The sequence below is a fragment of the Chiloscyllium punctatum genome, chromosome 28 (genome assembly GCF_047496795.1).
Source record: "Chiloscyllium punctatum isolate Juve2018m chromosome 28, sChiPun1.3, whole genome shotgun sequence".
In the NCBI taxonomy this organism is placed as follows: domain Eukaryota; kingdom Metazoa; phylum Chordata; class Chondrichthyes; order Orectolobiformes; family Hemiscylliidae; genus Chiloscyllium; species Chiloscyllium punctatum.
The window spans coordinates 16,803,552-16,828,787 of record NC_092766.1 but is presented as its reverse complement, the minus strand read 5'-3'; the positions used below and the strand labels follow the sequence as shown (position 1 = coordinate 16,828,787).

The following is a 25,236-nucleotide window of genomic DNA, read 5'->3' as shown; positions in this document are numbered from 1 at the left end:
CAGCCCCCTACACCCCCTCCCTATCTCTGTCACCCCCTCCAGCCCCTACACCCCCTCCCTATCTCTGTCACCTCCTCCAGCCCCTACACCCCCTCCCTTTCTCTGTCATCTCCTCCAATCTCTACTCTCCCTCCCTATCCCTGTCACCCCCTCCAGCCCCCTACACCCCCTCCCTATCTCTGTCACCCCCACCAGCCCCTACACCCCTCCTTACATCTGTCGCATCCTCCAACCCCTACACCCTCTCCATATCTCTGTCACCTCCAGCCTTTAATAATGTGTGACATGACTGACAGAGATCAATGCCCAGGTTACCTGGCAGAACCACTGCCTGTTTTCGTTGCCACTGTGCCTGTTAGCTCTTGAATACGTGCCTCAGAAAAACATTCCTTAGTTGAATGGCATCACTGCTGATAGTGTAGGCTGAGATCTGGGAAATGGGTCTTGAATCCAATTCTTTCTGGCTTTGACCCACAGCTGTATTTGACCCTCCAAAAATCCTCATTGAACTTCAAAGGTGTTCCTACCTTTTCCGGAAGGAGAGTGTGCATTTGGTAAGTCTGTTCAGCTCCTCTGACCTCCACTGACACCTGATGGGGCTCAGGTATGACTTGACAAAGCATGAAAGGGTCGGAGCCCTTGGGATCTCTGTTGGGGTAAGTGGAGGGAAAACAAACAGGCCTTTATTCCGTTCCCAACTTTCTCTGCTTAGACCGCAAGGCAAAATACAACTCGGGGAAATCTGGCTCATTTCTCGAGCACCTTGTGCCATTCAGCAGGTCCCAAGTGTTTCACACTAGGCAACAAAATACCATCCAAAGCGCGCTCTCTGCTGCATCGCAGTCAATTCGCGCACAGCAGGATCCCAAGCACAGTAATGTGCTGATCACCCAAATCATCTGGGATTGTTTTGTCATTAGCAGTGCGGGTTGAAGGGCTAAAGATTGGACCCAGGAAAACGTGGAAAACTCCACATCCTCACCTATGCCCTCTCCCTTTTAGACCAATAACAGACTTGGGCTCCTTTTTGTAACCTGCGAGAGTAAGAACGTGACTCTGTTGAATCTCATCCTGAACGATAGCACCACCAACAATGCAGCAGTCCCTCAATGTTAACCAACCTACAACACAATGGTCCCTCATATGTGCCTGTGGACTGCGTGCTATTTAAATATACTATCAATTGTGCAGTTTAAATATGGCTGTAAGCGGGGCGCTATTTGAATACTCTCTGTAGACCAGGCGCTGTTTGAATTGACTGTGTAGACCGGGCGCTATTTGAATACTCTCTGTAGACCTGGCGCTGTTTGAATTGACTGTGTAGACCGGGCGCTATTTGAATACTCTCTGTAGACCTGGCGCTGTTTGAATTGACTGTGTAGACCGGGCGCTATTTGAATACTCTTTGTAGAACAGACGCTGTTTGAATACTCTCTGTAGACCGGGCTCTGTTTGATTAGGCTCTGTGCTGTAGTGTGCTTTTTATTGCACTCACGTTGGACGATTAGCCGGACACTGAATACTGGTGTGTTGTTTCGCAGACACATGTAGTTGCCGGTGTCTTTAAGTTGCGTGGAGTTTAAGATCAGGGTGGTGGAGTTCATGGTGTGGCGCAGTGAAGGGCTCAGTCTCTTATTGTTCAACCTCCATTCAATTTCGTCCAACCTGTGCATTTTGTCTGTTCCACATTCCATGGTGACATGTTCACCAAAGCGGGCAGCTCTCGTGCCATTGGGTGACGCTAGAAAGTGAAAAGGACCCATCAGTGTACCATGCAAGAGCTGGTTATTTTTTGTCTGCCAAATACATTCCAGCAGACTGGCCTATCAGCTGACATATTTCATTTCCCAGGCAGTACTGACCATTCAATCATGCCTCCTAGCGAGCTGGCAAAGTAGGTAGCGCAGTGTTACCTTAGCGCTGACCCTCTGGCAGTGCCCACTCCCTCAGCCCCAACCCTCTGACAGTGCAGTGCTCCCTCAGCACCGACCCTCTGACAGTGCAGTGCTCCCTCAGCACCGACCCTCTGGCAGTGCAGTGCTCCCTCAGCACCGACCCTCTGGCAGTGCAGTGCTCCCTCAGCACCGACCCTCTGGCAGTGCAGTGCTCCCTCAGCACCGACCCTCTGGCAGTGCAGTGCTCCCTCAGCACCGACCCTCTGGCAGTGCAGTGCTCCCTCAGCACCGACCCTCTGACAGTGCAGTGCTCCCTCAGCACCGACCCTCTGGCAGTGCAGTGCTCCCTCAGCACCGACCCTCTGGCAGTGCAGTGCTCCCTCAGCACCGACCCTCTGACAGTGCAGTGCTCCCTCAGCACCGACCCTCTGGCAGTGCAGTGCTCCCTCAGCACCGACCCTCTGGCAGTGCAGTGCTCCCTCAGCACCGACCCTCTGGCAGTGCAGTGCTCCCTCAGCACCGACCCTCTGGCAGTGCAGTGCTCCCTCAGCACCGACCCTCTGGCAGTGCAGTGCTCCCTCAGCACCGACCCTCTGGCAGTGCAGTGCTCCCTCAGCACCGACCCTCTGGCAGTGCAGTGCTCCCTCAGCACCGACCCTCTGGCAGTGCAGTGCTCCCTCAGCACCGACCCTCTGACAGTGCAGTGCTCCCTCAGCACCGACCCTCTGGCAGTGCAGTGCTCCCTCAGCACCGACCCTCTGGCAGTGCAGTGCTCCCTCAGCACCGACCCTCTGGCAGTGCAGTGCTCCCTCAGCACCGACCCTCTGGCAGTGCAGTGCTCCCTCAGCACCGACCCTCTGGCAGTGCAGTGCTCCCTCAGCACCGACCCTCTGGCAGTGCAGTGCTCCCTCAGCACCGACCCTCTGGCAGTGCAGTGCTCCCTCAGCACCGACCCTCTGGCAGTGCAGTGCTCCCTCAGCACCGACCCTCTGGCAGTGCAGTGCTCCCTCAGCACCGACCCTCTGGCAGTGCAGTGCTCCCTCAGCACCGACCCTCTGGCAGTGCAGTGCTCCCTCAGCACCGACCCTCTGGCAGTGCAGTGCTCCCTCAGCACCGACCCTCTGGCAGTGCAGTGCTCCCTCAGCACCGACCCTCTGGCAGTGCAGTGCTCCCTCAGCACCGACCCTCTGGCAGTGCAGTGCTCCCTCAGCACCGACCCTCTGGCAGTGCAGTGCTCCCTCAGCACCGACCCTCTGGCAGTGCAGTGCTCCCTCAGCACCGACCCTCTGGCAGTGCAGTGCTCCCTCAGCACCGACCCTCTGGCAGTGCAGTGCTCCCTCAGCACCGACCCTCTGGCAGTGCAGTGCTCCCTCAGCACCGACCCTCTGGCAGTGCAGTGCTCCCTCAGCACCGACCCTCTGGCAGTGCAGTGCTCCCTCAGCACCGACCCTCTGCCAGTGCAGTGCTCCCTCAGCACCGACCCTCTGCCAGTGCAGTGCTCCCTCAGCACCGACCCTCTGGCAGTGCAGTGCTCCCTCAGCACCGACCCTCTGGCAGTGCAGTGCTCCCTCAGCACCGACCCTCTGCCAGTGCCTGCTCTCAGCGCTGACCCTCTGGTAGTGCCTGCTCCCTCAGCGCTGACCTTCTGACAATGTGGCACTCCTTCAGTGCTGACCCTCTGACAATGCTTGCTCTCTTAGTACTGACCCACGGACAGTGTATAATGTGAGCTGAATGTCTCCCAATGAATACACATAATGTCCATTAGAACCGAAGCCGATGTGAGATAACTCTGGCAAGCTGGCCAGTGTATTGAGAGTTAAAGGAGGCAAGAATGCAAATTGAGTACAATCATTCATTAACAACGGGAGGTCTAGTGGTGTTATCACTGGAATATTAATCCAAAGACTTTGGTTAAAATCCCACCACGGCCAATAGTGGAATTTGAGCCCAATAAAATCAAGAGTCTCATGATATCCATGAATCTCTTGTCAATTGTCAGGAAACCTCATCTACTTCATGAACATCTGCAGGTTTGGCCTATACGTGACATGACTCTATGACTCTTAACTGCTTGAATTGAATTTATTTATTATCACGTGTACCGAGGCACAGTGAAAAACTTTGTTGGACATTAGGGATAGCGCAATAAACACATCCCATGAGCGAATGAAAAGAAAAATTGGATTAGATATTAACACTGGACTGTTCCACTCCCATCAGTCTCTGCACATTAATCTGTAGTCTTCAAATTGTGCAGTAGCCTTGATGGTACACATGTATGTTGACATAGTCCATTTGTTTGGTGTCTAGCTCATTCTTGGGGTAATATTCCTCCTGGATTCCCATGGTGAGTGCTGTTGCCCTCATCTACTTCCATTGTTGGGCCAGTGACTGATGGCCATTCTGCTCTGTGAGGGTGCTGTCCCTGTCCCTGGGAGTATTTGGTGGAAATAGTGTGAAGGGAGCTTTAGTTTCAAAGAGTAGAGGAAGCTTGCTTTTTGTCTAAAATAGTAGAGGGTGGCTTTACTTTCATTTTAAAACAGTAGAGTGGGACTATGGGTATGTGAGTTGGGAGGGTCATGTTGCGGCTGTACAGGACATTGGTTAGGCCACTTTTGGACTATTGCGTGCAATTCTGGTCTCCTTCCTATCAGAAGGATGTTGTGAAACTTGAAAGGGTTCAGAAAAGATTTACAAGGACGTTACCAGGGTGATTTGAGCTATAGGGAGAATAGGCTGGGGCTGTTTCCTATGGAAGGCTGAGGGGTCACCTTGTAGATGTTTATAAAATCATGAGGGGCATGGATAGGGTAAATAGCCAAGGTCTTTTTCCCAGTGCCGTGGAGCATGCTGCCAGAACTAGGGGGCCTGGGTTTAAGGTGAGAGAGGAAAGGTTTAATCGGGACCTGAGGGGCAACTTTTCCACACAGAGGGTGGTGCGTATATGGAATGAGCTGCCAGAGGAAGTGGTGGAGGCTGGTACAATGACAACATTTAAAAGGCATCTGGATGGGGACATGAATAGGAAGGGTTTGGAGGGAATATGGGCCAAGTGCTGGCAAATGGGACTAGATTAGGTTGGGATATTTGGTCGGCATGAACAAGTTGAGCCAAACGGTCTGTTTCTGTGCTGACCAGCTCTATGGCAATTTTACCTTAAGTACGAGGGAGTACATTTAAGTAGCTGCCACTGACTATACGCAAAGGCATGGGGAGACTCCACGTGACTACGACAAGCCCAGCAGCACTTTCCATGTTCAGTGGTGTTTCCAAGAGGAGCCATTGTTGGCGATCTTAGTGAGAACCAGCTGACACGAGGGAGGTGAGGGACAACGCATTCCCTCCTTCCCTTGTGGGTCAGAATGGGGAAGTTAAACGTTGTTGTTGTCACAGTGCAGTAACCACAAGAAGCAGAAAATACATTGGGAAATCGCTGAGCATGGGAACTTGGAGTCGGAGTTGAGAGAAATAGAAAGTACAATGTTTTGAAGGAGGTGACAAAACAGCAGGCCAACTGAAGACCATGACGTTGAGTTGGGACGTGGAGGGGACCGCTCTCCTGCCTTGTTCTTGGATGTGAGAGGGAGAGAGAGAGGAGTAGGAAAGGTTTGCTCAATCAGTGACATGAAAAGGGGGAATGGGCGGAGGCGTTTCACACACAGGCCAAGATCAGATGGGGCTGAATGGCATGCTGCCAGCATTGGAAGCTCCCATGTCAACTGGCTGCAGGAAATCCAGGATGTTTCTGATGACAGAATTCCTGGGAAAGGGTGAGAAGGCAGGGGGAGGCATAGGGTTGGAGGAGAGATGGGGGAAGGAGGTGGGCTGAACAGCCCTCCTTCCCCTCAACACTTTTCCGACTCCTTCGTTTCACCATCAGGAGCCTTTTCAGCATATGTCAGCCGGAGTCTGTTGGCTCACCCACTGCACACTATAGACACTCCAAGAGGCAAATGGGAAGGGGCAGCCAATCCCAGGCCTCGCCCATGTCCATTTTAAGGGAGAAGATTAAATGAGGGCTCAGTGACAATGACATCTCTAATTACCCTTTGAACTGAGTGCCTTGCTCGGGGCATTTTCAGAGTTTAAGAGTCTGCTCAATGGCTGAGTCTGGGTCTGGAGTCATATGTAGATCCAGACTGCCGTAAAGACGGCAGATTTCCTTCCCCACCTTGGTGAACGATGCGGTATTTACCACAACTGATGATGTTGGCACAGCCGCCATCACCATCACCTGAACTGGCTGCCAATTCCAGATTTGAGTAGAGCCATACATTGTAGAAACAGACCCTTGGGTCCAATTCTTTGGTGCTGAACAGACATCCCAATCTGACCTTGCCCCATTTGCCAGCACTTTGCCCATATCCCTCTAAACCCTTCCCATTCCTGTCCCCATCCAGATGCCTTTTAAATGTTGCAATTGTACCAGCCTCCATCACTTCCTCTGGCAGCTCATTCCATACATGCACCACCCTCTGTGTGGTAAATGTTGCCCCTTAGGTCCCTTTCACCTTGAACCTGCACCCTCTAGTTTTGGACTCCCCCATCTGTTTACCCTGTCCATGTCCCTCATGGTTTTAACCTGTAAGGACACCCCTCAGCTTCTGATGCTCCGGGGAAAACAGCCCCAGCCTATTCAGCCTCTCTCTGGAGCTCAAACTCTCCAACATCCTTGTAAGTCTTTTATGCACCCTCTCAAATTTAACAACATCCTTCCTACAGCAAGGCAGCGAGAATTGTATGCAGTATTCTAAAACTGGCTTCATCGATGTCCTGTACAGCCACAACATGACCTCCCAACTCCTGTACTCAAAACCCTGACCAATAAAGGAAAGCATACCAAATGCCGCCTTCATTATCCTGTCTACCTGCGACTCCACTTTCAAGGAGCTGTGAACCTGCACTCCAAGGTCTCTTTATTCAGCAACACTCCCCCAGACCCTACCATTAGATGTATAAGTTTTGCCCTGGTTTGCCTTTCCAAATTGCAACATCCCACATTTATCTGAATTAATCTCCATCTGACTCTCCTCGACCCATTGGCCCATCTGATCAAGGTCCCGATGTACTCTCAGATAATCACCTTCGCTGTCCACTACACTCCCTATTTTTCTGTCAAAACTGCGAGCTTACTCCCTCCTATATTCATATCCCAAATTGTTTGTATAAATGACAAACAGCAAGTGGATCCGGCACCGATCCCTGTGGAACACTGCTGGTTATAGGCCTCCAGTCCAAGCAACCCACCACCACCCTCTGTCTCCTATGCTTATGTAAATTCTGTGTCCAGCTATCTCCCCCTGGGTTCCATAGGGTCTAACCTAAGGGCTGCGGTGGGATTTGAACCCAGAACATCAGCCTCTGGTCTTTCAGCTCAGTGGCATTCCATTAGATCATGTCCGGCCTGAGCCGGAAGTCAGGATAGGAATCACAAGCCTGGGTGCTGCTTCTGGCCTGGGTCCGGGCCCTTGGGCCTACCATCTCAGCCTAGACCCCTGAGTCGAGAACAGAAGACCTCCTAGGTTCCCTGGTTGTAGCTCCTGATGTGTATACCCCCCAACCCCCCACACCTCCTTGTGGGGAAGAAATAATGGCCCTAAGATGTTAGGGAAGATCAGCAGCCGTCTGTAAACGTTGGTGGAACCTTTCAAGTCCATTCAGGAGGCCAGAGTTGTGACCTCGGTTAAAGATCTTGCCGGAAAGGCGGGAAGGGTTTCCAGGGAGGCAAACAATTCATACGCTCACATTCACCTTGCCTGCTGCGTCCTGATCAAACAGAGGAGTGAGGTACAGAGGGTGGGGAAGAGGGGCACAGAATTACCAACGGAACAGAAGCACTGGGCGTGGGCTGCCACTGTCTCCGAAGCAGAGAGACTTGGTGGCTGAATTGTAAACACGCCACCCACTCAGTTCCCTTTCAGTTAGCGTCACTAATTCATTTCTTAGTCTCTCTTTGCCATGGTAATCATTTTGTTAAGAAACATGCAGACGGCACAGAAACAATATGGCCCTGTAAAGGAAACAGCTTGCATCCACCCAATGTCTTCCTCCAGCTCACTGTGGCCAAATATGTACTTGTTGACATGAGCAGCCCTCTTAAAAGGTGGAGATAGGGCAGGTGGTGAGATGCACAGCAAGATCCCACTTATTATCTCCATCCCTGGCTATATTAGTGATGCCAGGGCAACTGGGGACAATTCCCACCTACCGGTTTCTCTTTAATAGTTTTGCACCCACCCAAGAGAGAGAGGACAGGGGCCCTTGATTTACCCTCCAACAGCGTCCTCTGCCTCAGCACTGACTGCCCCCCTCCCCGACAGTTCCTGCTCCCTCAGCACTGACCCTCCGACAGTGCCCGCTCCCTCAGCACTGACCCTCCGACAGCGCTCACTCCCTCAGCACTGAACCTCCGACAGCGCTCACTCCCTCAGCACTGAACCTCCAATAGTGCTCACTCCCTCAGTACTGACCCTCCAACAGTGCTCACTCCCTCAGCACTGACCCTCCAACAGTGCTTGCTCCCTCAGCACTGAACCTCCAACAGTGCTCGCTCCCTCAGCACTGACCTTCCAACAGCACCCGCTCCCTCAGCACTGACCCTCCGACATCACCCGCTCCCTCAGCACTGACCCTCCGACATCACCCGCTCCCTCAGCACTGACCCTCCGACATCACCCGCTCCCTCAGCACTGACCTTCCAACAGCACCCGCTCCCTCAGCACTGACCCTCCGACAGCACCCGCTCCCTCAGCGCTGACTCTCCAACAGCACTCACTCCCTCAGCACTGACCCTCCGACAGCGCCCGCTCCCTCAGCGCTGACTCTCCAACAGCACCCACTCCCTCAGCACTGACCCTCCGACAGCACCCGCTCCCTCAGCGCTGAATCTTCAACAGCCCCCATTTCCTCAGCACTGACCCTCCGACAGTGCCCGCTCCCTCAGCACTGACCTTCCAACATCACCCGCTCCCTCAGCACTGACCCTCCGACATCACCCGATCCCTCAGCACTGACCCTCCAACAGCACCTGCTCCCTCAGCACTGACCCTCCAACAGCACCCGCTCCCTCAGCACTGACCCTCCAACAGCACCCGCTCCCTCAGCGCTGACTCTCCAACAGCACCCGCTCCCTCAGCACTGACCCTCCGACAGTTCCCGCTCCCTCAGCGCTGACCCTCCAACAGCACCTGCTCCCTCAGCACTGACCCTCCGACAGTTCCCGCTCCCTCAGCGCTGACCCTCCGACAGTTCCCGCTCCCTCAGCACTGACCCTCCGACAGTTCCCGCTCCCTCAGCACTGACCCTCCGACAGTTCCCGCTCCCTCAGCACTGACCCTCCGACAGTTCCCGCTCCCTCAGCACTGACCCTCCGACAGTTCCCGCTCCCTCAGCACTGACCCTCCGACAGTTCCCGCTCCCTCAGCACTGACCCTCCGACAGCGCCCGCTCCCTCAGCACTGACCCTCCGACAGTTCCCACTCCCTCAGCGCTGACTCTCCAACAGTGCCCGCTCCCTCAGCGCTGACTCTCCAACAGCGCCCGCTCCCTCAGCACTGACCCTCCGACAGTTCCCACTCCCTCAGCATTGACTCTCCGTCAGTGCCCAGTCACTACTCAGATATATCCGACATGTGGCACTCACTCAGCTTTGACCCTTCAATAGCGTGGGACTCACTCAGCACTGATACTCCACAGTGCGGGCTTTCTCTGACTCAATTCCATCATAACCCCATGCTACCCCTGTCCTGGGAGTGTTAAATGGGGACAGTACAGAAGGAGCTTTACTGTGTCTCTAATCCCATGCTGTCCCTGTCCAGAGAGTATTTGAAGGTGCTTTAAAGATGAACACCGTTTTCCCGCGTTGCCCGACTGACAAGAGGGTAAGTACAGAGGGTTGTTGTTGGGTGAAGCTTATGGGCAGTGATTGTTCACTCCTGCGGAGGTTCTGCACTGGCAGAAATGGTTACAGCATGAATCTGGCTGCTGTGAGCTGGCTTCCCCCAGGGAGTGCAGAATATTAATGAGGGAGATCTGCACAGCAACTTAATGGTGCATGTCAACAGTCAGTCTGCAAAGTGTTTTTGTGGTTTGCTGTGTAAAGGTTAGATCGTCGAGGTGTCATGACACCTCTGTCTTGCTCAAACTTGCCACTACCTCTTCCCTCCCCCCACTCAGCCTTGAGCACGCATGCTGTTCCTCTGCTTCATAGATTCCCTGCTACCTGATCGGTTCTCTTCGTATCCCCCCCACCCCTCAGTTCTATCCGGCATTGTGCCTCCCCAGTGGGTGCACTTAAGCTGTAGCAGAAGCTCATCGAGTCTATTCCACCATTCAATCTGATCTGATAATCCACAATACCCACTTTCCTGCCTTTTCTCCATAACCCCTCGATCCCCTTCCAGATTAAAAATCTGTCTCAGTCGAAGAGTGTGGTGCTGAAAAAAACACATCCAGTCAGGCAGTATCCGAGGAGCAGGAGAATCGATGTTTCGATCATAAGCCCTTCATCAGGATGAATGTCCCCGTGAGAATCTTCAAAAAGGTTGTCTCTCATTCTTCTTAACCTCCAGGCCCCAACCTACACAACGTCTCCCTCATCAGACAGTCCCTCCGCACCCAAGATCAGCCAATTGAACCTTCTCCGGACTGCCTCCAATACCAGTCTACTTTTCTTAGATACGAGTCCCCAGAACCATTCACGGTATTCCAGCTGTGCTCTGACTAGAGCTTTGTATAGGTTTAGCAAAACTTCCTGACTTTTATACTCCATTCCCTTTGAAATAAAGGCCAACATTTCATTGGGTCTCCCAGTGACACACAAGTTGAAGGCTAGCTTTATGTGAATCACGGGCAAGGATTCCAAAATCCCCCTGTTCCACACTTTCTCCATTGAAATAATATTCAACTCCTCTATTCTTCCTGCCAGACTTTGCATGTTTCCACATTATATTCCATCTGTCAAGTTTCAGCACTCTCGTTTGACCCGTCTGTATCCCTCTGCAGACTTTCTGTCTTCCTCACCACTTGCCTTGTCCCCAGTGTCTGTGTTCTCTACAGACTTGGAGATAGTGCATTCACTTCCCTTGTTCAAGTCGTCTAATGTGCTGTAAATTATTGTGGCACTGACACTGATCCCTGTGGCACTCCAACTATTTTAGATTGTTGTCTGAAAATGTGCCCCATATCCCAACTCTCTGGCTTCTGTGAGTTAGCCAATACTCTAGCCATAAACTACTTCCAACACCAAAGCTTTTGTCTTATTTAGTAACCTAATGTGTGCTAACTTATTAAATATCTTCTGAAAATCTAACTTTATTACATCAACTGCTTCCCCTTTATCTATCCTCCTTGCTATCTCCTCAAAGGATTTTAATAAATTCATCTGTCATGATTGCGTCTTCATGAAGCCATGCTGACTCTGATCATATGCATTTCTAAATGGCCTGTTACATCCTTTAAAATAGATGCTATTTTTTTCTCACCAGATATTAAGCTAACTGGTCCATAGTTGTTTACAGTGTCATAGAGTTATACAGCACAGAACAGATCCTTCAGTCCAACTCATCCATGCCAACCAGATACCCTAACCTAATCTAGTCCCATTTGTTAGCATTAGGCCCATATCTCTCTAAACCCTTCCTATTCATATACCCATTCAGATGCCTTTTAAATGTTGTCATTGTACCAGCCTCCACCACTTCCTCTGGCAGCTCATTCCATACACGCACCACTCTGTGTGAAAATGTTCCACCTTTGGTCCCTATTAAATCTTTCCTCTCCCACCCTAAACCTTTGCCCTCTGGTTTTGGACTCCCCATACCCCAGGGAAAAGACCTTGGCTATTCACCCTGTCAGTGCCCCACATGATTTTATAAACCTCTATAAAGTCACGCCCTCAGCCTCTGACGCTCCAGGGAAAATAGCCCCAGCCTATTCAGCCTCTCCCTGTAGCTCAAACCATCCAACCTTGGCAACATCCTTGTAAATCTTTCCTGATCCCTTTCAAGTTTCGGATAGGAGGGAGATCAGAATTGTACACAGTATTGTACTTGTTCTAATCTCCCTCTGTTTATAAATAAAGTTGTTCCATTGGTAGTCTTCCATCCTCTGGGATGTTTCCAAGGATTCCTGGAAAATTACTACCACGGCATCCACTGTCTATAGTTATTTACTTTAATATCCCGGGATGCATCCCATCGGATCCAGGGGACTGATCAATTTTTAGCCCCATCACTTTCCCTCCTATCTTTTCCCCGATGATTATTGTATTTATTTCCTGCCCTCCTTTTGCCCTTTAAATATTCAGTATATTTGGAATGCTTTTATTGTCTTCTATTGTGAAGACTAAGGCAAAGTATTTTTCAACTACTCTGCCATTTCCCTGTTCCCATTATTGTTTCCCCAGCCTCATGCTCTAAGGGGTCTCTGTTCACTTTAATGACTCGCTTCCTTTTTGAGAAAGATGTTCCTGTCCATTTTTTATATTGTTTGCTAGTTTACCCACATTGTTTATTTTCACTCTCTTCATTTTGTTTCCATTGTTCTTTGTTGGGTTTTTTAAATCTTGCCCAATCCTCTGGTTTACCACTCAACTTTGCAACATTGTCTAGTTTCTTCTTTCAATTCGATATCACCGTTACTTTGGCTTATCCCCTTCCTAGAATATTTCTTCACCGGTGCATAGCTTTGTTGTGAGTCATGAACTGTTTTCTTAACATGTCCATCAGTGTCCATCACTAACCTTTTCGGAAGAACTCAATTCCCCAACCCAAACCTGCTCTCATTCCTTTGTAACTACTTTCCTCTGGACAATTCAACTGCAGTGGGCATCACTGATTCCTCTCCCTCAGGTACATCGCCCATCTGCAGTAGTGGGTCCCACCCTGTCCTGCCTGAGAGTTAACGAAATCATAAAGCACCGAAAGGCCAATTCAGCCCATCGTTGCTTCACATCCTGTTAGAAGTGCTGCTTTGCCCCTTGTAGGATTGAGCAAAACTCCATGTGTTCTGAAATATTGGACCGAAATCCTGGACTTTCGGAAAAAGCTTTTAAAAATCAAATGACACAGACACCAAGGTAGCTGCTTGGAACCATTCGCAAAATCCAGTTCACACATTCTCTCTAAAAGAACAACCAACCAACCATATGTCTTATGGTCTTATGGCCTAAACCCCATCCAACCCTGACAAAACGGGGCATCGGCAGATCAACGTTAATCAATATTAATGCATAGAGATATACTGGACATCTCACTTAATCACAACAGCCATGATGTGATTGGCTAGTGTTGGACTGGGGTGGACAAAGTTAAAAATCACACAACACCTTGCCTCCTGTAAAAACACTATCCCTTATTCCCAATTCCTCTGACTCCACCACATCTGCTCCTAGGAGGACCAGTTCCACCACAGAACACACCAGATGGCCTCCTCCTTTAAAGACTGCAATTTCACCACTCACATGGTTGATGATGCCCTCCAGCGCATCTCATCCACGAACCGCACCTCCGACCTCAAACCCCACCCCTCCAACCACAACAAGGACAGAACCCCGATGCGGTCTCCTCTACATTGGGGAGACGGGACACTTAGTTGCAGAGTGCTTCAGAGAACATCTCCGGGACACCCGCACCAATCAACCCCATCACCCCGTAGCAGAACATTTCAACTCCCCCTCCCACTTCGCCAAGGAACTGCAGGTCCTGGGCCTCCTCCATCGCCACTCCCTAAACCTGACGCCTGGAGGAAGAACGCCTCACCTTCTGCCTCAGGACCCTCCAACCACATGGCATCAATGTGGACTTCACCAGTTTCCTCATTTCCTCTTCCCCCCCCCACCTTATCCCAGTTCCAACCTTCCAACTTGGCACTGCCCTCATGACCTGTCCATCTTTCTTCCAACCTATGACCTATCACCATTATCCTCACCTCCATATACCCTATCGCACTCTCAGCTACCTTCTCCCCAGCCCCACCCCTCGGTTCACAGCCTCATTCCTGATGAAGGGCTTTTTGCCCGAAACGTCGATTCTCCTGCTCCTCGGATGCAGCCTATGCTGTGCTTTTCCAGCACCACAGTCTCAACACCAGGTTATCGTCTAACAGGTTTATTTGAAAGTCCTAGCTGATGAAGGAGCAGTGCTCCGAAAGCTAGTGCTTCCACATAAACCTGTTGGACTATAACCTGGTGTTGTGTGATTTTTAACTTTATTGAAATACATTCACACCTACTGTTAAGTATCAGGAAACCAATTGACCTCAAAGGGAGCTCCAGAAACACAATGGCGACACAGATTTGAGAGATAACAAGGCACACACTCTGCATAACAGCGAGCCCCGATCTGGGAGAGCTAGAGGGAGAGCTTTTTCCAACATCAAGCTCCTGCAGAAACCGTCCCCACCAACTCCAGCCCCAACAAGCAGCTTCAGAACCAACAAATGCAGGCCGAACAGAGAAGCTGAACCGGGAAGGCTAACCAAGAGCAACAAAGGACATTCGAGAAGGTAGGAAGCCAGCCTAGGAAGGTAGGAGCAAGAGCTTTCAGACATTGGACTGCTCCTAGCCAAGAGAACCGACAACAAGAACCTCAGTAACTGAATGCCTGTGTTTTCCCCAGAGAAAGTCACCAGGACCCAAAGTTTCTGACCTAGTTAGGAGGGAGGGTGATGACAGTGCAGGGACCCCATGGGGAGAAAGTGTCTGTGATTAAAACTGCTGCTTAGCTTCGAATAGTGTTTTCACCTCTGTTTAAATTGGTTGTGTTTACTTGGAAGCACTAGTTTTCGGAGCGCTGCTCCTTCATCAGGTAGTTGTTGTTGTGTGATTTTTAACCTTGTCCACCCCAGTCCAACACTGGCTCCTCCTCCTCAACATTAATTACTGTCCTTGGTATAATTGTGTCAATTTCACTGTTTTATTGCATTTGCGTTTCTATTTCTTGAATTTTACTTAACGTTTTGTGGATAAATAAACACAGCGATTCCTTTGCCCTGAAACACCTGTCTACTCCCTTCTTCATTTCACATTCAGTAAATAAGTCCAGTGTCAGAACCAGGGATCTGGGGGTGATTCGAAACCACCTAAAAATCATCAAATTACCGATCGCAAACCAAATACTCTGACCCCCATTCAGGCATTTCTCCATTCCCTGGTGATTTGGAAAGGTCAGATACAGTCTGCTTCCACTGCACTTTCAGGCAGAGCATCCTGGATCTCAACAGGTCAGTGCATCAATAGAAAAATTCTTGTTTCTCCATTGCTCGGACACTTAGCCACCGGTTCACCTGTGGTACCACCACCATTTACAACCCAAGTCCAATTATTACCCTCACATTCTAACTTTGGTATAGAGTTGGACTTGAATGTGCCCAGGATTGGCCATTGTTTGAGGCCCCAGTTCTAGTAATTGACTGGGATGTCAGGGGAACAGGATCTGGAGGCCATTCAGCCTCACAGACCCCGGCCCACCACTCAACTTGCCCATGGCCTGGATCTGTGACTTCATACCAACAAGTTGCAAACTTGTATAGCACCATTTATGTTGCAAATCCTGCCCCAAGACACTGTCACTGACTCCCCAAACCCCCTGATGTGGTGACCAAAGACTTGGTCAAAGAGGTCTGGTTTAAGGAAGTGAGAGAGACAGACAGAGGTTTAGAGTGGGAATTCCAGAGTTAAGCCACCTCCACACACACTCCCAGTAAGTTGAGGCATGGCCAATGTCTTTTTTTACCTCACCTTTTTCTTTCTTTGTTGTCCCTCTCTGACTTTGCCTCCGACTCTATCTCTTTTCTCTCTTTCTCTAATTTTTTTCTCTTGCTCCTTCTCTTCTGCCTGTTCTTTTTCTTTCTCTTTCTCCAGCTGTCTTAATCTCTCTGTTACTTTCTCTAGCTCTCCTCTCTTCTTCTTAGCCTTATTTTTTTCTCTTCCTCCTCTTGTCACTCTTATTCGTTCTCTCTTGCTCTCTTCACCTCTCTCTTAAAATCTCTTCCTCTCCCTCTTTCTTCTCTTTATTTTCTCTTTCTCACTCTTGAACTTTTCTCCCTTTCTTTTGCTGTCTTCTTTCTCCTCACTCCCTCTTTTTCTCTGTCTTATTTACCCTTTTTTCTCTTCCTCCTTTTCTTGTTTCTCTTTCTCTCTTCCTCTCTTCGCCTCTCTCAAATTCTCTTCCTCTCCCTCTTTCTTTTTATTTCTCTCTTTCTCACTCTTGTATTTTCTCTTTTTCTCTTGCTCTCTTCATCTCTCTCTTTTACTTACTTTGCCCCTCTCTTTGTACCCTTCCTTCCTCCCTTTCTCTATCCGTCTCTTTCTCGATTTGGAGATGCCGGTGTTGGACTGGGGTGGACAAAGTTAAAAATCACACCACACCAGGTTATAGTCCACCTGGTTCAATTGGAAGCACACTAGCTTTCGGAACGCCACTTGATGAAGGAGCAGCTCCGAAAGCTCTTGCTTCCAGTTTAACCTGTTGGACTGTAACCTGGTGTTGTGTGATTTTTAACTTTGGGTGCAGAGAGATTGAGAAAGAGACAATCAGTTTATCTTGGGACATGACACAATGAGATGGTTTCATACACTAGACAAAGTCGAGTGTGTGGTTGCCACTCTGAGCATGTGTAAATTGGCCGTTGTGATTTTCACACGCCTTGGATGTATGCACTGCGGTGCCAAACTCACTGGGAGATCGCTGAGCAGAGAGGCCCTGGCAGTTTCAACATGCCCCTAACATTGTGCAAGATACTTCAGAAACTTGGTTTCATCAGTCAGACAACCATCTACCAAGAGGCCTGAAACGTACAACCCTCTCCTGAGGAGGGATTGAGCCTCAGGGCTTTAGACAAACCGGGACTGATTCTCATTCAAACGGGTTGGATTCTGGGACCATTTGACTGGGTCATGGCTCAGAGACAGCTCTCCATCCTTAGGCCCAGCAGATGCCAGAACACGGAGAGTGTTCCTGCAGAGGATTGGGGGGGGGGGGGGCGTGTCTCAGAGTTAAAGATCAGCCATTTCACATTGAGAGGAGGAAGCATTTCTTCACACTTTCACCCTGTGCTGCCCCTGTCTTGGCAACATTTATTGGCGGACAGTGTGGAGGGAGCGTTACTCTGTATCTCACCCCGGGTTGTCCAAGTCCGCAGAGTGTTTGAGGGCCAGATAGTGTAGAGGGAGCTTTACACTGTATCTAACTCAGTGCTGCCCCTGTCTTGGGAGTGTTGATGGGGGACAGTGCAGAGGGAGTTTTACTCTGTACCTAACCCCATGCTGTCCCTGTCCCTGGGGTGGTGGGGAAAGTGTAGAGAGAGCTTTACACTGTATCTAACCCCATGCTGTCCCTGTTGTAGAATTGGGAGATGGTAACAGTGTAGAGGAAGCTTCATTCCGTACCTAACACTGTGCTGCCCCTTGTCATAGAGCACGGAAACAGACCCTTCAGTTAACTCGACCAATTTTCCCCAGTTAAACGAGTCCAAATTGCCTGCATTTGGCCCATATTCCTCAAAACCTTTCCTATTCATGTATCTGTCCAAATGTGTAAATGCTGTCATTCTACCGACCTCTACCACTTCCTCTAGCAGTTTATTCCACATGTGAACCACGCTCTGTGCAATTATGTTTCCCCTTGGGTACCTTTTAAATCTTTCTCCTCTCATCTTAAAAGTTATACCCTCTAGTTTTGAAATCCCCCGCCCTCCAGAAAAGATCTTTGCTATTTACTTACCTATGCCACTCATGATGTATAAATCTCAAGAAAATCACCCCTCAACCTCCTAGTGATAAAAGTCCCATCCTATCCAGCCTTTCCTTATAATACACACCCTCCAGTCCTGACAATGTCCTTGTAAATCTCTTCTGAACCCTCTCCAGTTTAATAATCTCCTTCCTGTAACAGGACTACCAGAACTGGACACAGTTTTCCAGACGAGGCCTCACCAATGTCCTGTACAACCCCAACATGACATCCCCAAATCCTGTACTCAAAGTTCTGAGCGATGAAGGCAAAACAACTTCTTAACCACACTGTGATGCAAACTCCAAAGAATTATGTACCTGAGCCCCTTGGTGTCTCTGCTTTACAACACGACCCAGGGCCCTACCATTAACTGTATATATCCTGCCCTGGTTCATTCTCCCAAAATGTAACACCTTGCATTTATCCAAATTAAACTCCATCTGCCGTTCCTCAGCCCACTGGCCCAGATGATAACGATCCCTTTGTAATCTTAGATAACTGTCATCACTATACCACCATCTGCAAACTTACTAACCATGCCTCCTAAATTCTCATCCAAATCATTGATGTAAGTGACGTCCAGCAGATGACCCAGCACCGATCCCTGTGGGACACCGCTGGTCACAGGCCTCCAGTCTGATAAACAACCTTCCACCACCACCCTCTGTCTCCCACCGTCAAGCCAGTTTTGTCTCCAATTGACAAGGTCTCTCTGAATGTGATTCTTGCTAACTAGACTACAATGCCCTGGGGGATATTTGATGGCGGACACTGTACAGGGAGTTTTACTCTGCATCTAACCGTGTGCTGTGATTATCTTGGGAGTGTTTGATGGGGGATAATGTAGAGGTAGCTTTACTCTGTATCTAACCCAGCGCTGTCCCTGTTCTGGGAGAGTTTGAAGGGGACAGTTCTGGGAGGGTTTGAAGGGGAGAGAGCTTTACATCTGTATCTAACCCCGTACTGTCCCTGTCCCTGGGATGGGGGCACAGTGTAGAGAGAGCTTTACATATGTATCTAACCCCGTGCTGTTCCTGTCCAGGGAGTGTTTGATGGGGGACAGTGTGCAGGGAGCTTTATTCTGTAACTAACCCTATGCTGGCCCTGTGCTGGGAGTACAGCACAGGAAGAGCCAACAAATGCAGCAGAGATGTAGACATTGAAGGACACAAATGGAGAGCATTCAGGCCATCATGCCTTGTACCCTCTGCTTCACTGAGCCCTTCCACCCTGCCAAGTGACCTCTTGGGTTTGTCCTGTCCACGCCTTACAATTTTATCCCTCTTCCATTAGCTCCCACTGTTTCACGGCCTTTCCCAAGTCTCGCCATCGCCTCTTGACTGGCCAACGTCCTGGTGAATTTCTGTCTGATCCTATCTCCAATGCAGTCGGGCCTTCACCCCTTGTGTATTACTAATGAGCTGCAGACAGAGTCAGGAGGGGGAGGCCAGGTGGAGTGTGGGGATCTATTCTCTACAAACATGCAGGCTAAAGGCCATTCAGCCCCTTGAGACTGCTCCTGCCCTGAGCATGATCTGTCCCTCGGTCTGATTATGACACATCGTACGGTACAGTCCCATCCATTGAGTCCTTCTTGACCTTTGTCCACCTGGCTTCAGGGACATGCTGAAGGGCTGTCCTACATGCCAACAGGGTGAGGGGTGGTTGACCAGTTCCCGTGCCCCATGGCATTTGGCTGCAACCGCTCAGGTCCTGCATTCTCTCCCGGAACTTGATAAGGTCGCAGAGGGTCACGTGCCCTCCACATTCCACTCCACCCAGATTACTCTCAAAGCTCATGCTGTCCCGAGTGATGTACGAAACCGGGTGTGGACACCACGGTATTGAAGGATTCAACAGATATTTTCCACAACTAATTCTAAGTCAATAAGAAGGTGTGTTGAGGTTAAGAGCCGCAAAGTTTTGCTGCAGCTCTATAAAACCCTGGTTAGACCACACTTGGAATATTGTGTCCAGTTCTGGTCACCTCATTATAGGAAGGATGTAGATGCCTTCGAGAGAGGGCGCAGAGATTTCCCAGGATGCTGCCTGGATTGGAGGGCATGTCTTATGAAGAGAGGTTGAGGGAGCTCAGGCTTTTCACACGGGAGAGAAACAGGAAGAGAGGTAATTTGATAGAGATGTACAAGGCAATGAGAGGCATTGATAGAGTAGATAGCCAGAGACTTTTCCCCAGGGCAGAAACGATTGTCACGAGGGGGCATAATTTTAAGCTGATTGGAGGAAGGTTTAGGGAAGATGTAAGAGGTAGTTTCTTCACGCAGAGAGTGGTGGGTGTGTGGAATGCACTGTCGGTGTTGAGAGTAGAGTCAGGGACAGTTAAGCAACTGCTGAATAAGCACATTGACAGCAGTAAATGGAGGGGTGTGGAGGTTCGGTTGATTGTAGATTAAGATAAATGCTCCGCACAACATCGTGGGCCGAAGGGCCTGTACTGTTCTCTGTTCTATTATATTCAACAGGCATATTAGTGTCTTGGCCAATACTAAGCAACTCCATTTCAGCAGACAATACTGCTTCAGTTGAGTTGTAGTTGAGATTTTTATGTCCTCAGGTCACATGCCATGAGCACCTCTCTGAAAGGTACATTGATATACGACATCTGTTAAAGGAGCATTGACATCCAACATGGTGGCTCAGTGGTTAGGACTGCTGCCTCACGGTGCCAGGGACCCAGGTTCAATCCCCCCCTTGGGCGACTGTCTGAGTGGAATTTGCACATTCTCCCTCCCATGTCTGTGTGGGCTTCCCCTCACAGTCGAAAGGTGTGTAGGTTAGGGTGAATTAGATTAGATTACTTACTTACAGTGTGGAAACAGGCCCTTCGGCCCAACAAGTCCACACCGACTCTCCGAAGAGCAACCTACCCTGACTCATTCCCCTCATCACCTAATACTACGGGCAATTTAGCATGGCCAATTCACCTGACCTGCACATCTTTGGACTGTGGGAGGAAACTGGAGCACATGGAGGAAGCCCACGCGGACATGGGGAGAATGTGCAAACTCCACACAGTTGCCTGAGGCAGGAATTGAACCCGGGTCTCTGGCGCTATGAGGCAGCAGTGCTAACGGAGATTGTAGTGCCCAGGGAAATGCAGGTTAAGGTGGATTGGCCATGCTAAATTGCCCCGTAGTGCCCAGGGATGTGCAGGTTAGGGTGGATTGACCATGCTAAACTGTCCCATAGTGCCCAGGGATGTGCAGGTTAGGGTGGATTGGCCATGCTAAATTGTCCCGTGGCGCCCAGGGATCTTCAGTTTAGGGTGGTTTGGCCATGCTAAATTGTCCCGTAGTGCCCAGGGATGTGCAGGTTAGGGTGGATTGGCCATGCTAAATTGTCCCATAGTGCCCAGGGATGTGTAGGTTAGGGTGGATTGGCCATGCTAAATTGTCCCCTAGTGTCCATATGTAGGTTAGGGTGAATTGGCCATGGGAAATTGTCTCATAATGTTCAGGGATGTGTAGACTAGGTGCCTTAGTCAGGAAGAATGTAGAGTTATTGAGGTGGAGTAATGGGTCTAGGTGGGATACACTTTGGAGGGTCGATGTGGACTTGTTGGGCTGAATGGCTTGTTCCCACTCTGTAGGGAATCTATTATTCTATTGCTCCCTATCTCTATCACTTCCACTAGCACCTACACTCCCTCACTATCTCTGTCAGCCCCTATACCCACTCTCAATTTCTGTCACCACCTCCAGTGATAGGGAAGGGGGTGTTGTGGGCTGGAGGAGGTGACAGAGATAGGGAGGGGGTGTAGGGGCTGGAATAGGTGACAGAGATAGGGAGGGGGTGTAGGGGCTGGAGGGGGTGACAGAGATAGGGAGGGGGTGTAGGGGCTGGAGGGGGTGACAGAGATAGGGAGGGGGTGTAGGGGGCTGGAGGGGGGTGACAGAGATAGGGAGGGGGTGTAGGGGGCTGGAGGGGGTGACAGAGATAGGGAGGGGGTGTAGGGGCTGGAGGAAATGACGGAGATAGGGAGAGGGTGTAGGGGCTGGAGGGAGTGACAGAGATAGGGAGGGGGTGTAGGGGCTGGAGGAAATGATGGAGATAGGGAGGAGGTTTAGGGGCTGGAGGGGGTGACAGGGAGAGGATGTAGGGGCTGGAGTGGGTGACAGAGGGAGGGGGTTTAGGGGCTGCAGGAGGTGACAGATAGGGAGGGTGGTGTAGGGGCTGGAGGGGTGACAGAGATAGGAAAAGGGTGTAGGAGGCTGGAGGGGGCGACAGAGGTAAGGGGTTTAGGAGCTGGTGGAGGTGACAGAGATAGAGAGGGGGTGTAGGGGGCTGGATGGGGGGGTGACAGAGATAGGGAGGGAGTGTAGGGGGCTGGAGGGGGTGACAGAGATAGGGAGGCAGTGTAGGGGGCTGGAGGGGGTGACAGAGATAGGGAGGGGGTGTAGGGGGCTGGAGGGGGTGACAGAGATAGGGAGGCAGTGTAGGGGGCTGGAGGGGGTGACAGACATAAGGAGGGGATTAGGGGGCTGGAGGGGGTGACAGATATAGGAAAGGGAGTGTAGGGGCTGGGGGGGTGACAGAGATAGGGAAGGGGTGTAGGGGGTGATAGAGATAGGGGGGTAGGGTGTGACAGAGATAGGGAGAGGGGTAGGGGTGACAGATAGGGAGTGGGGGTGTAGGGGCTAGAGGGGGTGTAAAGGATGTAGGGGGGTGACAGAAATAGTGAGGGGGGTGTAGGGGCTAGGATGGCTTTAATACACTCGGTGAGTGAAGGCCAGCGGTGAGCACTGGGAGCAAGCGGCGTGTACGTGTCTTAAAGCTGACTGTCATCTCCAGGAGACAGAACATTTTATAACCACTTCAGTCTGACAGAAAGATGCGATGTGAAAGTTCCAAAAATAGACATGGTGTGAAATAATAAGTTAGGTTAGGCACAGCGGCTTGAATGCAGGAGATGTGTCCATCGAGAATCAGATGAGAGTCTGAGGGATGGGTGAGAGATGGAGAGAAATTACAAGAGACGCTGTGGCTATTGCCTTAAGAGAGAGGGGGTGAGGGGGGCATAGATTGAGAAGGCAACATATTAACGTGCAGTGTCCAAACTCCACATGTTACAAGGTGATAAACTGATTATCACCCAAAAATACTGATGTTCTTGACAATTCACAGGTATTGATGAGAGGCTCAGTGGTTAACACTGCTGCTTCACAGTGACAGGGACGCCGGTTCAATTCCACCCTCGAGTGACTGTCTGTGTGGAGTGCGTACATTCTCCCCCCCGGGTCTGCGTGGGTTTCCTCCGGGTGCTCCGGTTTCATCCCACAGTCCAAAGATGTGCAGGTTAGGGTGGATTAGCCATGTTAAATTGTCCCATAGTGCCCAGGGATGTGTAGGTTAGGGTGGATTGGCCATGCTAAATTGTCCCATAGTGCCCAGGGATGTGCAGGTTAGGGTGGATTGGCCATGCTAAGTTGCCCCATAGTGTCCAAGGATGTGCGGGTTAGGGTGGATTGTCTATGCTAAATTGTCCCGTAGTATCATGGATGTGCAGGTTAGGGTGGATTGGCCGTGCTAAATTGTCCCGTAGTGCCCAGCGATGTGCAGATTAGGGTGGATTGGCCATGCTAAATTGTCCCATAGTGCCCAGGGATGTGCAGGTTAGGGTGGATTGTCCATGCTAAATTGTCCCGTAGTGTCCAAGGATGTGCGGGTTAGGGTGGATTGTCTATGCTAAATTGTCCCGTAGTATCATGGATGTGCAGGTTAGGGTGGATTGGCCGTGCTAAATTGTCCCGTAGTGCCCAGCGATGTGCAGATTAGGGTGGATTGGCCATGCTAAATTGTCCCGTAGTGTCCAGGGATGTGCAGGTTAGGGTGGATTGGCCATGCTAAATTGTCCCGTAGTGTCCAGGGATGTGCAGGTTAGGGTGGATTGGCCATGCTAAATTGTCCCATAGTGCCCAGGGATGTGCAGGTTAGGGTGGATTGGCCATGCTAGATTGTCCCGTAGTGCCCAGGGATGTGCAGGTTAGGGTGGATTGGCCATGCTAAACTGTCCCGTAGTGCCCAGGGATGTGCAGGTTAGGGTGGATTGGCCATGCTAAATTGTCCCATAGTGCCCAGGGATGTGCAGGTTAGGGTGGATTGGCCATGCTAAACTGTCCCGTAGTGCCCAGGGATGTGCAGGTTAGCGTGGATTGGCCATGCTAAATGTGCGGTTACAGGGATACGGTAGGGCAGTGGGTCTGTGTGTGATGCACTTCCATAAGACCGTAAGGCAAAGGAGCAGAAATTAGGCCTTTGGAAAGTATTAGGGGTCTAGAGGGAGGGTCTTCATGGGAGGTGTAGGGGCCCAGAGGAACGGTCTTCAGTGGGAGGTTTAGGGGTCTGGAGAATGACACTGCCATTTTCAGGACAGTAATATAAAAGTGGCTTCTTATGAATTTGCCTGCTTCTCAATTGGAGCGTTGACTGACTCACATCTGAACTGACAACCACCTGGTCTCCCAGCCCTGGTCAAACCCTAGCCTGATCGTCTGGGCAGCTCAACTACCGGTCAGTTTATAATCATAACCACATCAGTACAACAACTTACATTTAGATGTCACCTGCCAATAACAAAGGACAGAACACTTCCCAACAGCTCAAAAGGTGCAAAGAAACACATTGTGCGAATTGACTAAAGTTGATACTGAATAAGAGGGAACGAGAAAGGGAGTGAGAGAAACTGAGAGGGTGGAAGAGAGAAAGAGCAAGAGAAAGAGAGGGACAGGGAGAGAGTGAGAGGCAGGGAGGGAGAGAGAGAGGGACGGGGAGAGAGGAAGAGGACAGTGAGAGAGGGGGGGACAAGGGGAGAGAGAGAAAGAGGGACAGAGGGAGACGGTCAGGGAGAGAAAGGGGGGCACAAGGAGAGAGAGAGGGGGAAAGGGAGAGGGGCAGACAGGGACAGGGAGAGAGGGGCAGGGAGAAAGAAGGACAGAGCAAAAGAGAGGGACAAGGAGATAGAGAGGAGAGGAGAGGAGAGGGCAGGGGGGAGAGAGGGAGGGGGGAGGGGGCAGGGAGAGAGTGATCGAAGGATTAATTTGCTGTCCTAGACTTTAACCCTGAGCAACCTCCAGCCGCCCTGCCACCCTCCCCACCCTCCCCACCCCAGGAGAGTACCTGTTGGGGAGCAAGTGTCCCTGCTCCGAGCTGGTGTGCAGGACGTAAGGACCAGGAGAGCGACGAGGTAGCGGGCACCGTCAAATCCCATCTCCGAGTGCAACAACTGCACCGCGTGTGCGCTCAACGACTGTCAGCTTGGCGGAACGCAGAGGCTCTGTTTCCCCTCGCAACACTGACTCCCACCCCCGCCCTCCCTCCAACAACCACCTTTCCTGCTGGAGCTCCCTCTTATCTCGAAAACTGCCTTGAACTCACACACACACACACACACACACTGAACTTCAATGACTTCCCAGCTCAGTATGCGTCAGGCAGTAGAGTGTTTTCGGGAACTGGCCCTGACACTGCACTTGCACAACCCACAGACGGAGAGGAGGAGACATGATCTCAGAACGTGCCCAGCGTAACACTTCCCGGGAGTAAGAGGGAGGGATAGTCCGGGTGCCAAAGGAGTTACACTCAGT

General features: G+C 50.7%; 1 protein-coding gene across 1 annotated transcript; it reads right to left on the bottom strand.

Annotated features, from left to right (window-relative positions):
* Nucleotides 1-228: 228 nt before the first annotated feature.
* Nucleotides 229-24,863, bottom strand: LOC140453838 (interleukin-6 receptor subunit alpha-like). Its single transcript, XM_072548721.1, has 3 exons — nt 24,770-24,863; nt 1,496-1,741; nt 229-648 (listed from the first exon to the last, which is right to left on the bottom strand). Exons 1-3 carry the CDS (start codon nt 24,858-24,860, stop codon nt 524-526), a joined length of 462 nt encoding a protein of 153 aa, XP_072404822.1. The 5' UTR covers nt 24,861-24,863; the 3' UTR covers nt 229-523.
* Between the last annotated feature and the right edge of the window lie 373 nt (nt 24,864-25,236).

Excerpts from the sequence above, each read along its gene's own strand:
- LOC140453838 (XM_072548721.1), bottom strand. The coding sequence starts at position 24,860 with ATGGGATTTGACGGTGCCCGCTACCTCGTCGCTCTCCTGGTCCTTACG. Across the intron at positions 1,742-24,769 it reads GGACACTTGCTCCCCAACAG|CGTCACCCAATGGCACGAGA; the intron begins GTACTCTCCTGG and ends TTCACTTTCTAG. Across the intron at positions 649-1,495 it reads TGTCCGGCTAATCGTCCAAC|AGATCCCAAGGGCTCCGACC; the intron begins GTGAGTGCAATA and ends TTACCCCAACAG.